The sequence below is a fragment of the Salmo trutta genome, unplaced genomic scaffold (genome assembly GCF_901001165.1).
Source record: "Salmo trutta unplaced genomic scaffold, fSalTru1.1, whole genome shotgun sequence".
Lineage (NCBI taxonomy): Eukaryota > Metazoa > Chordata > Actinopteri > Salmoniformes > Salmonidae > Salmo > Salmo trutta.
Genome location: NW_021823319.1, coordinates 783,283 through 800,815, shown reverse-complemented (window position 1 = coordinate 800,815; position 17,533 = coordinate 783,283). Strand labels below are relative to the sequence as shown.

General features: G+C 44.2%; 1 protein-coding gene and 1 pseudogene across 1 annotated transcript in view; both read left to right on the top strand.

The window, feature by feature from the left end:
* Positions 1–5,479, top strand: part of LOC115190096 (methionine synthase-like) — a 38,698-nt pseudogene extending 33,219 nt beyond the window's left edge.
* A 2,666-nt stretch (positions 5,480–8,145) lies between these two features.
* Positions 8,146–17,533, top strand: part of ryr2a (ryanodine receptor 2a (cardiac)) — a gene marked incomplete at its 3' end in the record, with an annotated part of 473,963 nt that continues 464,575 nt past the window's right edge. Inside the window, 1 exon segment of the mRNA XM_029748619.1 lies at positions 8,146–8,490. Coding sequence (XP_029604479.1) covers positions 8,440–8,490 — 51 coding nt within the window.

Here is a 17,533-nt window from a genome sequence, read left to right as displayed (position 1 = left end):
ATGGACTCTAGTGTTACTATACTGACACCTAGCTGAGGCATACGTGACAGACGGATAACTACAGGCCAATAGGAAGCCATACGTGACAGACTGATAACTACAGGCCAATAGGAAGCCATACGTGACAGACTGATAACTACAGGCCAATAGGAAGCCATACATGACAGACTGATATAACTACAGGCCAATAGGAAGCCATACGTGACAGACTGATAACTACAGGCCAATAGGAAGCCATACGTGACAGACTGATAACTACAGGCCAATAGGAAGCCATACGTGACAGACTGATAACTAGAGGCCAATAGGAAGCCATACGTGACAGACTGATAACTACAGCCCAATAGGAAGCCATACATGACAGACTGATATAACTACAGGCCAATAGGAAGCCATACGTGACAGACTGATAACTACAGGCCAATAGGAAGCCATACATAAGACTGATAACTACAGGCCAATAGGAAGCCATACGTGACAGACTGATAACTACAGCCCAATAGGAAGCCAGTAATAGTCCAGGTGAAACAGTGACGTTAAGAGTCCATGAGAAGCTGAAGGTGTGTGTGTCTCCGGTCCTCCAGGCGTTTGCTGAGGAGCTCCACGCCAGGGCGCGTAGGGAACTGTGGGGCTATAGCGTGGAGGAGAACCTCCTGACTGAAGACATGCACAGGATACGTTACGAAGGCATCAGGCCAGCAGCAGGATACCCCTCCCAGCCTGACCACACTGAGAAGACCTCCATGTGGACGCTGGGCGAGGTGGAGGAGAAAACGGGTAGGCTCTTCCTCCTCTCCCTTCATCTGAACTGATCTGAAACTACTGACCAGGTGAAAGACGGCCTAACGAGGAGCTTTCAAACATATTGTTTCCACCTGTCCCAGTCTTTTCCTATCAGTGCAGATGAAGGTTTAATTGAGATAGGGGGGGGCGTAGAGTAGTTTCTGCATTGTAGACTTCTTTCTGTGTTGGTTGTGTTTTATGACCGATAACTTGAGCCGCTTGAGGAAGTCTTCTAAATGAGGTTTTTGACGACGATGATGTCTGATGTTTTTTTTTTTTTCTCTCCCAGGTATCAAGTTGACGGAGTCTCTGGCCATGACCCCAGCAGCTGCCGTCTCTGGGCTGTACTTCTCTAACCCTAAAGCTACCTACTTCGCAGTGGGAAAGATCACCAGAGAACAGGTACTGATACAGGCTCAGAGTTTAATGTAACGGATTAACAGCCCACCATAAGGGGGCGCTGTTTTCAAACCCCACTGACACTCGGGCTCCCGAGTGGCGCAGCGGTCTAAGGCACTGCATCCTCAGTGCAAGAGGTGTCACTACAGTCCCCGGTTCGAATCCTGTCTAACTGTCTAAAAGCTCTGCAGTTGTATATTTGGTTTGCTAATTTAGTAGCCACGTTAGCTATCTAACTAAGTGGTTAGCTTCTTCCAAAATCAGGCATTCGCCTAGTAACAGCAGAGAATCCCCTCCTGAGTCAAGAGCCTTGCTGTCTAGTATATGTTTTGTGCAGCAAACTGAGTAGTATTTTTTCAGTGTACTTGTATAGTTGAGGTCAGAAACTGTCCAAAATGTTCGCAATGCGCTCGTTAGCATTTAGTTAGCGTTCTCTATGGGATTTTAACATGTACTTGGGGCGGCAGGTAACCTAGCGGTTAGAGCGTTGGGCCGCTAACCGAAAGGTTGCTGGATCGAATCCTCAAACTGACAAAGGTAAAAAATCTGTCGTTCTGCCCCCTGAACAAGGCAGTTAACCCCACTGTTCCCCGACAGGCCGTCATTGTAAATAAAAACGTGTTCTTAACCAAGTACCCATCAATCTATATGCTACCATTCATACAGAGGCCCGTCTTCTGCCCAACAACAACATCATTAGACTAGGACGGGTTTATCTGAGCAGTCTGGGTGTCGCATACCCGCCGTCGTGAGGCTCAGGGATGCCACCGCCGAGCTAAAGTGGCACTCATAAAAAATTGGTTCAAGGTTGGCAGGTCTAGTCTCATCACCTACTCGTGGATGTCATGACATTATGTTGCTGCTGTTAATGTGTGGTATGTCATGACATGTTAATGTGTGGTATGTCATGACATGTTAATGTGTGGTATGTCATGACATTATGTTGCTGTTGTTAATGTGTGGTATGTCATGACATGTTAATGTGTGGTATGACATGTTAATGTGTGGTATGTCATGACATGTTAATGTGTGGTATGTCATGACATTATGTTAATGTGTGATGTGATGACATTATGTTAATGTGTGGTATGTCATTATGTTGATGTTGTTAATGTGTGGTATGTCATGACATGTTAATGTGTGGTATGTCATTATGTTGATGTTGTTAATGTGTGGTATGTCATGAGAGTATGTTGATGTTAATGTGTGGTATGTCATGACATGTTAATGTGTGGTATGTCATTATGTTGATGTTGTTAATGTGTGGTATGTCATGAGAGTATGTTGATGTTAATGTGTGGTATGTCATGACATGTTAATGTGTGGTATGTCATTATGTTGATGTTGTTAATGTGTGGTATGTCATGAGAGTATGTTGATGTTAATGTGTGGTATGTCATGACATGTTAATGTGTGGTATGTCATTATGTTGATGTTGTTAATGTGTGGTATGTCATGAGAGTATGTTGATGTTAATGTGTGGTATGTCATGACATGTTAATGTGTGGTATGTCATGACATTATGTTAATGTCTGGTATGTCATGACATTATGTTAATGTCTGGTATGTCATGACATTATGTTAATGGTGTTCATGTGTGGTTTGTCATGACATTATGTTAATGGTGTTCATGTGTGGTTTGTCATGCCATTATGTTAATGGTGTTATGTGTGGTATGTCATGACATGTTAATGGTGTTCATGTCTGGTATGTCATGACATGTTAATGGTGTTAATGTCTGGTATGTCATGACATTATGTTAATGTCTGGTATGTCATGACATTATGTTAATGTCTGGTATGTCATGACATGTTAATGGTGTTAATGTCTGGTTTGTCATGACATTATATTAATGTGTGGTATGTCATGACATTGTTACTGTTGTTAATGTGTGGTATGTCATGACATTATGTTAATGTTTGGTATGTCATGACATTATGTTAATGGTGTTAATGTCTGGTATGTCATGACATGTTAATGTGTGGTATGTCATGACATTATGTTAATGTGTGGTATGTCATGACATTGTTAATGTGTGGTATGTCATGACATTGTTAATGTCTGGTATGTCATGACATTGTTAATGTCTGGTATGTCATGACATTATGTTAATGGTGTTAATGTGTGGTATGTCATGACATGTTAATGGTGTTCATGTCTGGTATGTCATGACATGTTAATGGTGTTCATGTCTGGTATGTCATGCCATTATGTTAATGTCTGGTATGTCATGACATGTTAATGGTATTAATGTCTGGTATGTCATGACATTGTTAATGTGTGGTATGTCATGACATTGTTACTGTTAATGTGTGGTATGTCATGACATTATGTTAATGTGTGGTATGTCATGACATTATGTTAATGTGTGGTATGTCACGACATTGTTAATGTCTGGTATGTCATGACATTATGTTAATGTCTGGTATGTCATGACATTATGTTAATGTATGGTATGACATTATGTTAATGTGTGGTATGTCATGACATGTTAATGCTGTTAATGTCTGGTGTGTCATGACATGTTAATGGTGTTAATGTGTGGTATGTCATGACATTATGTTAATGTGTGGTATGTCATTATGTTGATGTTGTTAATGTGTGGTATGTCATGAGAGTATGTTGATGTTAATGTGTGGTATGTCATGACATGTTAATGTGTGGTATGTCATGACATGTTAATGTGTGGTATGTCATGACATTATGTTAATGTCTGGTATGTCATGACATTATGTTAATGGTGTTCATGTGTGGTTTGTCATGACATTATGTTAATGGTGTTATGTGTGGTATGTCATGACATGTTAATGGTGTTAATGTCTGGTATGTCATGACATTATGTTAATGTCTGGTATGTCATGACATGTTAATGGTGTTAATGTCTGGTTTGTCATGACATTATATTAATGTGTGGTATGTCATGACATTGTTACTGTTGTAAATGTCTGGTATGTCATGACATGTTAATGTGTGGTATGTCATGACATTGTTAATGTGTGGTATGTCATGACATTGTTAATGTGTGGTATGTCATGACATTGTTAATGTCTGGTATGTCATAACATTGTTAATGTCTGGTATGTCATGACATTGTTAATGTCTGGTATGTCATGACATTATGTTAGTGTGGTATGTCATGACATGTTAATGGTGTTAATGTCTGGTATGTCATGACATTATGTTAATAGTGTTAATGTGTGGTTTGTCATGACATTATGTTAATGGTGTTAATGTGTGGTTTGTCATGACATTATGTTAATGGTGTTAATGTGTGGTATGTCATGACATGTTAATGGTGTTAATGTCTGGTATGTCATGCCATTATGTTAATGTGTGGTATGTCATGACATGTTAATGGTGTTAATGTCTGGTATGTCATGACATGTTAATGGTATTAATGTCTGGTTTGTCATGACATTAATGTGTGGTATGTCATGACATTGTTAATGTGTGGTATGTCATGACATTGTTACTGTTGTTAATGTGTGGTATGTCATGACATTATGTTAATGTGTGGTATGTCATGACATTGTTACTGTTGTTAATGTGTGGTATGTTAATGTGTGGTATGTCATGACATTATGTTAATGTCTGGTATGTCATGACATTATGTTAATGGTGTTAATGTCTGGTATGTCATGACATGTTAATGTGTGGTATGTCATGACATTATGTTAATGTGTGGTATGTCACAACATTGTTAATGTCTGGTATGTCATGACATTATGTTAATGTCTGGTATTTCATGACATTATGTTAATGTATGGTATGACATTATGTTAATGTCTGGTATGTCACGACATTGTTAATGTCTGGTATGTCATGACATTATGTTAATGTCTGGTATGTCATGACATTATGTTAATGTATGGTATGACATTATGTTAATGCTGTTAATGTCTGGTGTGTCATGACATGTTAATGGTGTTAATGTGTGGTGTGTCATGACATGTTAATGGTGTTAATGTGTGGTGTGTCATGACATGTTAATGGTGTTAATGTGTGGTGTGTCATGACATGTTAATGGTGTTAATGTGTGGTGTGCCATGTTACCATAGGTGGAGGACTATGCTGGGAGGAAAGAGATGCCAGTGTCAGAGGTGGAACGCTGGCTGGGGCCAATCCTGGGCTACGACACCGACTGACAGCGATACTTCAACCAATCCTGGGCTACGACACTTCTGCATCCACAACCACTACCTAGAAAACAGAGGCGCTGCTCAATGGTCATGTCTAGATGGGATACAGCTTTTGTCAAATTGATGTCAAAAGTTGACAAATTCTAACCCTTTTCCCTTAATCCAATTCTCCTAACCTGCTACGTTAATTCACCCTAACCTGCTACGTTAATTCACCCTAACCTGCTGCGTTAATTCACCCTAACCTGCTACGTTAATTCACCCTAACCTGCTACGTTAATTCACCCTAACCTGCTACGTTAATTCACCCTAACCTGCTACGTTAATTCACCCTAACCTGCTGTGTTAATTCACCCTAACCTGCTACGTTAATTCACCCTAACCTGCTACGTTAATTCACCCTAACCTGCTGCGTTAATTCACCCTAACCTGCTATGTTAATTCTCCTAACCTGCTATGTTAATTCTCCTAACCTTAACCTAATACTCCTAACCTGCTATGTTAATTCTCCTAACCTGCTATGTTAATTCTCCTAACCTGCTATGTTAATTCTCCTAACCTTAACCTAATACTCCTAACCTGCTATGTTAATTCTCCTAACCTGCTATGTTAATTCTCCCAACCTTAACCTAATACTCCTAACCTGCTACGTTAATTCTCCCTAACCTGCTATGTTAATTCTCCTAACCTGCTATGTTAATTCTCCTAACCTTAACCTAATACTCCTAACCTGCTATGTTAATTCTCCTAACCTGCTATGTTAATTCTCCTAACCTTAACCTAATACTCCTAACCTGCTATGTTAATTCTCCTAACCTTAACCTAATACTCCTAACCTGCTGTGTTAATTCTCCTAACCTGCTACGTTAATTCTCCCTAACCTGCTGTGTTAATTCTCCTAACCTTAACCTAATACTCCTAATCTGCTGTGTTAATTCTCCTAACCTTAACCTAATACTCCTAACCTGCTATGTTAATTCTCCTAACCTGCTATGTTAATTCTCCTAACCTTAACCTAATACTCCTAACCTGCTATGTTAATTCTCCTAACCTTAACCTAATACTCCTAACCTGCTATGTTAATTCTCCTAACCTTAACCTAATACTCCTAACCTGCTACGTTAATTCTCCTAACCTGCTGCGTTAATTCTCCTAACCTGCTGCGTTAATTCTCCTAACCTGCTACGTTAATTCTCCCAACCTGCTATGTTAATTCTCCTAACCTTAACCTAATGCTCCTAACCTGCTGCGTTAATTCTCCTAACCTGCTATGTTAATTCTCCTAACCTGCTATGTTAATTCTCCTAACCTTAACCTAATACTCCTAACCTGCTGTGTTAATTCTCCTAACCTGCTATGTTAATTCTCCTAACCTGCTATGTTAATTCTCCTAACCTTAACCTAATACTCCTAACCTGCTATGTTAATTCTCCTAACCTTAACCTAATACTCCTAACCTGCTACGTTAATTCTCCTAACCTGCTGCGTTAATTCTCCTAACCTGCTGCGTTAATTCTCCTAACCTGCTACGTTAATTCTCCTAACCTTAACCTAATGCTCCTAACCTGCTATGTTAATTCTCCTAACCTTAACCTAATACTCCTAACCTGCTATGTTAATTCTCCCAACCTTAACCTAATTCTCCTAACTTGCTACGAAAAGTAAATTCTGAAAAAAGCTGCATCCCTTCTAGAACCTACTTAAAGGGCCAGATACATTTTTTTTAACGTACACTTCACGTGAACCAAGACTCAACTTGAAAAAAAAAGTTTATTTTCTATTTTTTTTATAGCTATTTTCAAAATGGCCACCTGTCAGTAAAGAAATGGAGCTGTTTGTATGGTCTAACATTTTACAGTTTTAATATAACAGCTGTTGTCAAAGTCATTTATACTTTTTAATGCCAATCACAATCTTAGATTTTAAATAATTAACAGATTCATATGGTTAATGTCAGAGTTTGATTTTATCATTAGGGACATATTAAGTTCTAGAAGACTTACATTTCCTCAGCAGTTTTTTTTATTTGAGATTGTATTTATGCTAATTAGATACAACTTGTTTACAAAATTATAATTAGTAAACATGGTCTTCATCACAAAATGTGCACTTACTTGACATGCTGTATTAATATCTAAACCTCTATAAAAAAGTACATGTTTTTATGAATGGTTATTGTAAATTACGGATTTGAATGATTTTTGATTTGTTTCACAATTTGTCTTAAAGAAAATTTTGCCAAAAACTATGACTGACCAGCTGTCATTGTCATCGATTTACCCTGGAGGTGTCCAGTATTTCTGAAAATAAATAGTGATTTTTATGTTATGAATGTTCTGAGATTACAATGTTTTATCTGGAGACCATATTCATTTAGTATAAAAGAATTTGCTCAGTATGTTGTCTCTCTCTCTTGTCTGCTGTATTATACGATTACAAAACAACACTAACTACAGCACGCTTAACAGTTTATATACTATATTGTCTGGCCTTGTATTGACATATTGATTGATTGGTTGATTGATCGGGATATGTCTCCCATGATAAAAATGGAACAGCAACATTACTGACATACCGCAAGCTAATCATATTTTAACGAATTTGAATGTCTCCAAACGGATTGAATCCAGCAGAATCTCCTAACCACCGTCGGTGTACTACGCCGTTATTCAATAACAGTAGTGTCGGTATCTTCCGTCATCCGTTCATGTTGCTGCACCATCTGTTTCCCAATGATACCGGAAGAGGGGGCACGGTGATCATGTTGAAGTCTCGGTTCACACACACACCTGCACACCTCCTCCCTTTCTGAATATGTAACGATTCCAACATACTGGGTTATTGTAGAGCTCCGGTCAGCAGCATCCCTGGCGCAGCTTTCTGTCGCCTCCACACGGATACTCCCGTTCGGTTCTGTCGGGGCTCTGTCGCCTCCACACGGATACTCCCGTTCGGTTCTGTCGGGGCTCTGTCGCCTCCACACGGATACTCCCGTTCGGTTCTGTCGGGGCTCTGTCACCTCCACACGGATACTCCCGTTCGGTTCTGTCGGGGCTCTGTCGCCTCCACACGGATACTCCCGTTCGGCTCTGTCGGGGCTCTGTCGCGGACGGCAACTATGGCTGATGCGGGAGAAGCCGGCGAGGATGAAATCCAGTTCTTACGAACCGTAAGTGTATTTCTAAGCGATTACGCTGTTGTAATATGTCGGTTTGATACTGCTGTTGACTTGTCTGCATCACGTTAGAATCCACCGGCTCGGTTCTGGCTGTTGGCGCAGAGTTTACCGCAAGCTGCTGCGCCCGAGCTGAGCGCAGAGACTACAATGGACAGCTTTATGTTATGTCATGTTTAATTTACGACTAAATGAATTAGACTTTTAAGTTCACTAGATTCTTGACGAATGGTTGAACGTGATTCGTCATGACGATGTCGCATCATCTAGGGTGCCATCTGGAAGTCGCATCGTGGGTGTCGGAAGGATGGAGCGACCGAGCTTGGTTTTACTGTAAAAAGTAGCCTACGGATGCCGAGGTGGTGAAATAGGACAAATAGGGTGAAAAACAATGATTTTAGATGTCACGGATTGAATTGTGGACAAAGGTAGTAGTTTATATCTATGGAATAGCTGTTATTGAGCCCTATGCTAAACACTGAGTTAAAACACTTTGCTCCATCCTATCGGTTCACCACTGCAGTCAGCTACATGCCGTGAGATGGGTTTGACAGCGAGAGGAGGGAGGCAGTATGTGGGGATGAATAGGAACATATATATTCATCCACTGCAGTCAGCTACATGCCGTGAGATGGGTTTGACAGCGAGGGGAGGGAGGTAGTTGTGGTGATGAATAGGAACGTATATATTCATTTGTTGATAGTCTACTACTGCAAAGGTGTTTCAACGATGTTATCTACCTGGGCAGTGTGTGTGTTTGTTCATCTACATCTAGGCTGTAATACCCAGTCCATCTAGGCTGTAATACCCAGTCCATCTGGGCTGTAATACCCAGTCCATCTAGGCTGTAATACCCAGTCCATCTAGGCTGTAATACCCAGTCCATCTAGGCTGTAATGCCCAGTCCATCTAGGCTGTAATGCCCAGTCCATCTAGGCTGTAATACCCAGTCCATCTAGGCTGTAATACCCAGTCCATCTAGGCTGTAATACCCAGTCCATCTAGGCTGTAATACCCAGTCCATCTAGGCTGTAATACCCAGTCCATCTAGGCTGTAATACCCAGAATGCCCAGTCCATCTAGGCTGTAATACCCAGTCCATCTAGGCTGTAATGCCCAGTCCATCTAGGCTGTAATGCCCAGTCCATCTAGGCTGTAATACCCAGTCCATCTAGGCTGTAATACCCAGTCCATCTAGGCTGTAATACCCAGTCCATCTAGGCTGTAATACCCAGTCCATCTAGGCTGTAATACCCAGTCCATCTAGGCTGTAATGCCCAGTCCATCTAGGCTGTAATACCCAGTCCATCTAGGCTGTAATACCCAGTCCATCTAGGCTGTAATACCCAGTCCATCTAGGCTGTAATACCCAGTCCATCTAGGCTGTAATGCCCAGTCCATCTAGGCTGTAATACCCAGTCCATCTAGGCTGTAATACCCAGTCCATCTAGGCTGTAATACCCAGTCCATCTAGGCTGTAATACCCAGTCCATCTAGGCTGTAATACCCAGTCCATCTAGGCTGTAATACCCAGAATGCCCAGTCCATCTAGGCTGTAATGCCCAGTCCATCTAGGCTGTAATACCCAGTCCATCTAGGCTGTAATACCCAGTCCATCTAGGCTGTAATACCCAGTCCATCTAGGCTGTAATGCCCAGTCCATCTAGGCTGTAATGCCCAGTCCATCTAGGCTGTAATACCCAGTCCATCTAGGCTGTAATACCCAGTCCATCTAGGCTGTAATGCCCAGTCCATCTAGGCTGTAATGCCCAGTCCATCAGAATGTGGGAGCTGGTGTCCACATGTCTGTTTGTTTGCATAGTGATGTAAGCTAATTTATTTATTTTTAATCATAATTTTCTGTAATTTGATTGGCTGTATTTTTTAACATAATGACAATTGCTACCTTCTAGATAGCAGCCTCTCTCCCCTCCTCTGCCCTGGGCTGATCTTACAGCATCACTCCTGAACAGAATGTCTGCCTCCTGCTCTCTCTCTCTCTCTCCTGCTCTCTCTCCTCTCCTGCTCTCTCTCTCTATCTCTCTCTCCTGCTCTCTCTCTCTCTCTCTCTCTCTCTCTCTCTCTCCTCTCTCTCTTTCTCTCTTTCTCTCTTTCACTCTGCTCTCTCTCTCTCTCTCTTTCTCTCCTGCTCTCTCTCTCTCTCTCTTTCTCTCCTGCTCTCTCTCTCTCTCTCTCTCTTTCTCTCCTGCTCTCTCTCTCTCTCTCTCTTTCTCTCCTGCCTCTCTCTCTCTCTCTCTCTCTCTCCTCTCTCTCTCCTCCTCTCTCTCTCTCCTGCTCTCTCTCTCTCCTGCTCTCTCTCCTGCTCTCTCTCTCTCTCTCTCTCTCCTGTTCTCTCTCTCTCTCTCCTCTCCCTCTCTCTCCTGCTCTCTCTCTCTCTCCTGCTCTCTCTCTCTCTCCTCTCTCCTGTTCTCTCTCTCTCTCTTTCTCTCCTGCTCTCTCTCTCTCTCTCTCTCTCTGTCTCTCTGTATCTCAATGCAAAAATAGGAGGAGAGATGTCTGTCTGTAGGCTAAACACAGGAGTGGTTGATACTGACTGCTGGTTTGGCTTCAATCCAGACCAATACAGATATGCGTATGGAGTCATATGGTTTGTTAAACTTTGCAATCATTGTTTTTTGTTTGTTTGACATTTTAAAGGGACACATCTGAGTCACAGCACCAGGCTGTTATGGAATTGGTCTTATTGTAGTCTAGGCTGTCGTCTCATCATCAGGCTGTTATAAACTCAGCAACAACAAAAAAGAAACGTCCTCTCACTGTCAACTGTGTTTGTTTTCAGCAAACTTTAACATGTGTAAATATTTGTATGAACATAAGATTCAACAACAGACATAAACTGAACAATGTCCACAGACATGTGACTAACAGAAATTGAATAATGTGTCCCTGAACAAGGGGGGGGGGTCAAAATCAAAAGTAACAGTCAGTATCTGGTGTGGCCACCAGCTGCATTAAGTTCTGCAGTGCATCTCCTCGTCGTGGACTGCACCAGATTTGCCAGTTCTTGCTGTGAGATGTTACCCCACTCTTCCACCAAGGCACCTGCAAGTTCCCGGACATTTCTGGGGGGAATCAGGTAGTCCTGAGGCGTGGTCCTAGGGCTCAGGTCCTCCGAGAGAAAGAGAGAGAGAGAATTAGAGAGAGCATACTTAAATTCACACAGGACACCGGATAAGACAGGAGAAATACTCCAGATATAACAGACTGATCCTAGCCCCCCGACACACAAACTATTGCAGCATAAATACTGGAGGCTGAGACAGGAGGGGTCAGGAGACACTGTGGCCCCATCCGACGATACCTCCTGACAGGGCCAAACAGGAAGGATATAACCCCACCCACTTTGCCAAAGCACAGCCCCCACACCACTAGAGGGATACATTCAACCACCAACTTACCATCCTGAGACAAGGCCGAGTATAGCCCACAAAGATCTCCCCCACGGCACGAACCCGAGGGGGGGGGGGGGGCAACCCAGACAAGAAGATCACGTCAGAGACTCAACCCGCTCAAGTGACGCACCCCTCCTAGGGACGGCATGGAAGAGCACCAGTAAGCCAGTGACTCAGCCCCTGTAATAGGGTTAGAGGCAGAGAATCCCAGTGGAAAGAGGGGAACCGGCAAGGCAGAGACTGCAAGGGCGGTTCGTTGCTCCAGAGCCTTTCCGTTCACCTTCACACTCCTGGGCCAGACTATACTCAATCATAGGACCTACTGAAGAGATAAGTCTTCAGTAAAGACTTAAAGGTTGAGACTGAGTCTGCGTCTCTCACATGGGTAGGCAGACCATTCCATAAAAATGGAGCTCTATAGGAGAAAGCCCTGCCTCCAGCTGTTTGCTTAGAAATTCTAGGGACAGTAAGGCCTGTGTCTTGTGACCGTAGCGTACGTGTAGGTATGCACGGCAGGACCAATTCGGAAAGATAGATAGGAGCAAGCCCATGTAATGCTTTGTAGGTTAGCAGTAAAGCCTTGAAATCAGCCCTTGCCTTAACAGGAAGCCAGTGTAGAGAGGCTAGCACTGGAGTAATATGATCAAAGTTTTGGGTTCTAGTCAAGATTCTAGCAGCCGTATTTAGCACTAACTGAAGTTTGTTTAGTTCTTTATCCGGGTAGCCGGAAAGTAGAGCATTGCAGTAGTCTAACCTAGAAGTGACAAAGCATGGATACATTTTTCTGCCAAATTTTTGGACAGAAAGTTTCAGATTTTTGCAATGTTACGTAGATGGAAAAAAGCTGTCCTTGAAATATTCTTGATAAGTTCGTCAAAAGTGAGATTGGTGTCCAGAGTAACGCCGAGGTCCTTCACAGTTTTATTTGAGACGACTGTACAACCATCCAGATTAATTGTCAAATCCAACAGAAGATCTCTTTGTTTCTTGGGACCTAGAACAAACATCTCTGTTTTGTCCGAGTTTAAAAGTATTCAAGGCTCTTTGCCGCCATCCACTTCCTTATGTCTGAAACACAGGCTTCCAGAGAGGGACATTTTTGGGCTTCACCATGTTTCATCGAAATGTACAGCTGTGTATCGTAAACATTATGTTTCATAATGACATCACCAAGAGGTAAAATATGTTGTGAAAACCATAGTGGTCCTAAAACGGAACCTTGAGGAACACCGAAATATACAGTTGATTTGTCAGAGGATAAACCATCCACAGAGACAAACTGATATCTTTCCGACAGATAAGATCTAAACCAGGTCAGAACTTGTCCGTGTAGACCAATTTGGGTTTCCAATCTCTCCAAAAGAATGTGGTGATCGATGGTATCAAAAGCGGCACTAAGATCTAGGAGCATGAGGACAGATGCAGAGCCTCGGTCTGACGTCATTAAAAGGTCATTTACCACCTTCACAAGTGCAGTCTCATGTACATTGTTTGCCTTCAGGAAGGCAGTGAGTTGAGGCAGTGAGTTGGCAGTGAGTTGAGATTCAGTAAGATTTTAGTTTTTAAAATATTTTCTGGGTCAAGGTTAGGCGTTTTCAAGAGAGGCTTTATTACTGCCACTTTTAGTGAGTTTGGTTCACATCCAGTGGATAGAGAGCCGTTTATTATGTTCAACATAGGAGGGCCAAGCACAGGAAGCAGCTCTTTCAGTAGTTTAGTTGGAATTAGGGTCCAGTATGCAGCTTGAAGGTTTAGAGGCCAAGACTATTTTCATCAATGTGTCAAGAGATATAGTATTAAAAAACTTGAGTGTCTCCCTTGAGCCTCGGTCCTGGCAGTGTTGTGCAGACTCAGGACCACTGAGCTTTGGAGAAATTCCTCCCATAACTCTCACCATAGAGAAAGGTTCATCCTCTCCTCTTCCTCCCATAACTCTCACCATAGAGAGAGGTTCTTCCTCCATAACTCTCACCATAGAGAGGTTCATCCTCTCCTCTTCCTCCATATCTCTCACCATAGAGAGGTTCATCCTCTCCTCTTCCTCCATATCTCTCACCATAGAGAGGTTCATCCTCGTCCTCCCATAACTCTCACCATAGAGAGGTTCATCCTCTCCTCTTCCTCCATATCTCTCACCATAGAGAGGTTCATCCTCTCCTCTTCCTCCATAACTCTCACCATAGAGAGGTTCATCCTCTCCTCTTCCTCCATAACTCTCACCATAGAGAGGTTCATCCTCTCCTCTTCCTCCATATCTCTCACCATAGAGAGGTTCATCCTCTCCTCTTCCTCCATAACTCTCACCATAGAGAGGTTCATCCTCTCCTCTTCCTCCATATCTCTCACCATAGAGAGGTTCATCCTCTCCTCTTCCTCCATATCTCTCACCATAGAGAGGTTCATCCTCTCCTCTTCATATCTCTCACCATAGAGAGGTTCATCCTCTCCTCTTCCTCCATATCTCTCACCATAGAGAGGTTCATCCTCTCCTCTTCCTCCATAACTCTCACCATATGGAGGAAGAGGAGAGGATGAACCTCTCTATCTCTCACCATAGAGAGGTTCATCCTCTCCTCTTCCTCCATAACTCTCACCATAGAGAGAGGTTCTTCCTCCATAACTCTCACCATGGAGAGGTTCATCCTCTTCCTCCATATCTCTCACCCTAGACAGAGGTTCTTCCTCCTCTCTGTCCCAACCCTGCAGGCTAGCTGAGCCAAGGACCCAATGTCCCCAGTAGCAGCTGTGTTGCTTCCATACATAGTGATATGGGTGAAGGGTTTTGGCCCTCATGTCATTCCAGTGTGTTAGAATAGACGTGTTCTCAGATAGACTCTAGCCCCATCTACTCAATGCCCTCTGGCCAATGGGGCGGCAGGTAGCCTAGTGGTTAGACTGACTAGGTATCCCTCTGGCCAATGGGGGAGCAGGTAGCCTAGTGGTTAGACTGACTAGGTATCCCTCTGGCCAATGGGGTGGCAGGTAGCCTAGAGGTTAGACTGACTAGGTATCCCTCTGGCCAATGGGGTGGCAGGTAGCCTAGTGGTTAGACTGACTAGGTATCCCTCTGGCCAATGGGGTGGCAGGTAGCCTAGTGGTTAGACTGACTAGGTATCCCTCTGGCCAATGGGGTGGCAGGTAGCCTAGTGGTTAGACTGACTAGGTATCCCTCTGTCCAATGGGGCGGCAGGTAGCCTAGGGGTTAGACTGACTAGGTATCCCTCTGGCCAATGGGGTGGCAGGTAGCCTAGTGGTTAGACTGACTAGGTATCCCTCTGTCCAATGGGGCGGCAGGTAGCCTAGTGGTTAGACCGACTAGGTATCCCTCTGTCCAGTGGGGCGGCAGGTAGCCTAGTGGTTAGACTGACTAGGTATCCCTCTGGCCAATGGGGTGGCAGGTAGCCTAGTGGTTAGACTGACCCTCTGTCCAATGGGGCGGCAGGTAGCCTAGGGGTTAGACTGACTAGGAATCCCTCTGTCCAATGGGGTGGCAGGTAGCCTAGTGGTTAGACTGACCCTCTGTCCAGTGTATTCAGACCATGTGACCTTTTGGAGGGTCAGAGAACAGCTTAGCTGACACATGTCATCAGCAAATGATTGGTTATGACCACAATATACATTTTCTTCACAGCAGGAAATATTTTTTGGACGATTCTAGAAGATTGAAGTACTTGTTTTAGGAAGGTAGGGCACTTACAGTACAATGCTAATTCTAAGTGGCAAGTACTCTACCAGGTACTCTACCAGGTACTCTACCAGGTACTCTACCAGGTACTCTACCAAGTACTCTACCAGGTACTCTACCAGGTACTCTACCAGGTACTCTACCAGGTACTCTACCAGGTACTCCACCAGGTACTCCACCAAGTACTCCACCAGGTACTCTACCAGGTACTCTACCAAGTACTCTACCAGGTACTCTACCAGGTACTCTACCAGGTACTCCACCAAGTACTCTACCAGGTACTCTACCAGGTACTCTACCAGGTACTCTACCAGGTACTCTACCAGGTACTCTACCAGGTACTCTACCAGGTACTCTACCAGGTACTCCACCAGGTACTTATGATTACTGTGGTCCATATATGCAATGTAGGCTACTCTAACACAAGGTGTACTGTAGAGGTAGAACAACCCGTATCTTCAGAGGTCCTAGTCCAGATGACAGAAGTCATTGTCATTCTATGGATTGTATTGATAGACATTCTAACAGTTGCTTGCCTGCCCAGATATGTTGTCGTCCTCCTCCTAGGCTTGCCTGGCCTGATATGTTGTCCTCCTCCTAGGCTTGCCTGGCCTGATATGTTGTCCTCCTCCTAGGCTTGCCTAGCCAGATATGTTGTCGTCCTCCTAGGCTTGCCTGGCCAGATATGTTGTTGTCCTCCTAGGCTTGCCTGGCCAGATATGTTGTCGTCCTCCTAGGCTTGCCTGGCCAGATATGTTGTCGTCCTCCTAGGCTTGCCTGGCCAGATATGTTGTCGTCCTCCAAGGCTTGCCTGGCCAGATATGTTGTCGTCCTCCTAGGCTTGCCTGGCCAGATATGTTGTCGTCCTCCTAGGCTTGCCTGGCCAGATATGTTGTCGTCCTCCTAGGCTTGCCTGGCCAGATATGTTGTCGTCCTCCTAGGCTTGCCTGGCCAGATATGTTGTCGTCCTCCTAGGCTTGCCTGGCCAGATATGTTGTCGTCCTCCTCCTAGGCTTGCCTGGCCAGATATGTCGTCCTCCTCCTAGGCTTGCCTGGCCAGATATGTTGTCGTCCTCCTAGGCTTGCCTGGCCAGATATGTTGTCGTCCTCCTAGGCTTGCCTGGCCAGATATGTTGTCGTCCTCCTAGGCTTGCCTGGCCAGATATGTTGTCCTCCTCCTAGGCTTGCCTGGCCAGATATGTTGTCCTCCTCCTAGGTTTGCCTGGCCAGATATGTTGTCGTCCTCCTAGGCTTGCCTGGCCAGATATGTTGTCGTCCTCCTAGGCTTGCCTGGCCAGATATGTTGTCGTCGTCCTCCTAGGCTTGCCTGGCCTGATATGTTGTCGTCCTCCTAGGCTTGCCTGGCCAGATATGTTGTCCTCCTCCTAGGCTTGCCTGGCCAGATATGTTGTCGTCCTCCTAGGCTTGCCTGGCCAGATATGTTGTCGTCCTCCTAGGCTTGCCTGGCCAGATATGTTGTCGTCCTCATAGGCTTGCCTGGCCAGATATGTTGTCCTCCTCCTAGGCTTGCCTGGCCAGATATGTTGTCCTCCTCCTAGGCTTGCCTGGCCAGATATGTTGTCGTCCTCCTAGGCTTGCCTGGCCAGATATGTTGTCGTCGTCCTCCTAGGCTTGCCTGGCCTGATATGTTGTCGTCCTCCTAAACTTGCCTGGCCTGATATGTTGTCGTCCTCCTAGGCTTGCCTGGCCTGATATGTTGTCGTCCTCCTAGGCTTGCCTGGCCAGATATGTTGTCGTCCTCTTAGGCTTGCCTGGCCAGATATGTTGTCGTCCTCCTAGGCTTGCCTGGCCAGATATGTTGTCGTCCTCCAAGGCTTGCCTGGCCAGATATGTTGTCGTTCTCCTAGGCTTGCCTGGCCAGATATGTTGTCGTCCTCCTAGGCTTGCCTGGCCAGATATGTTGTCGTCCTCCTAGGCT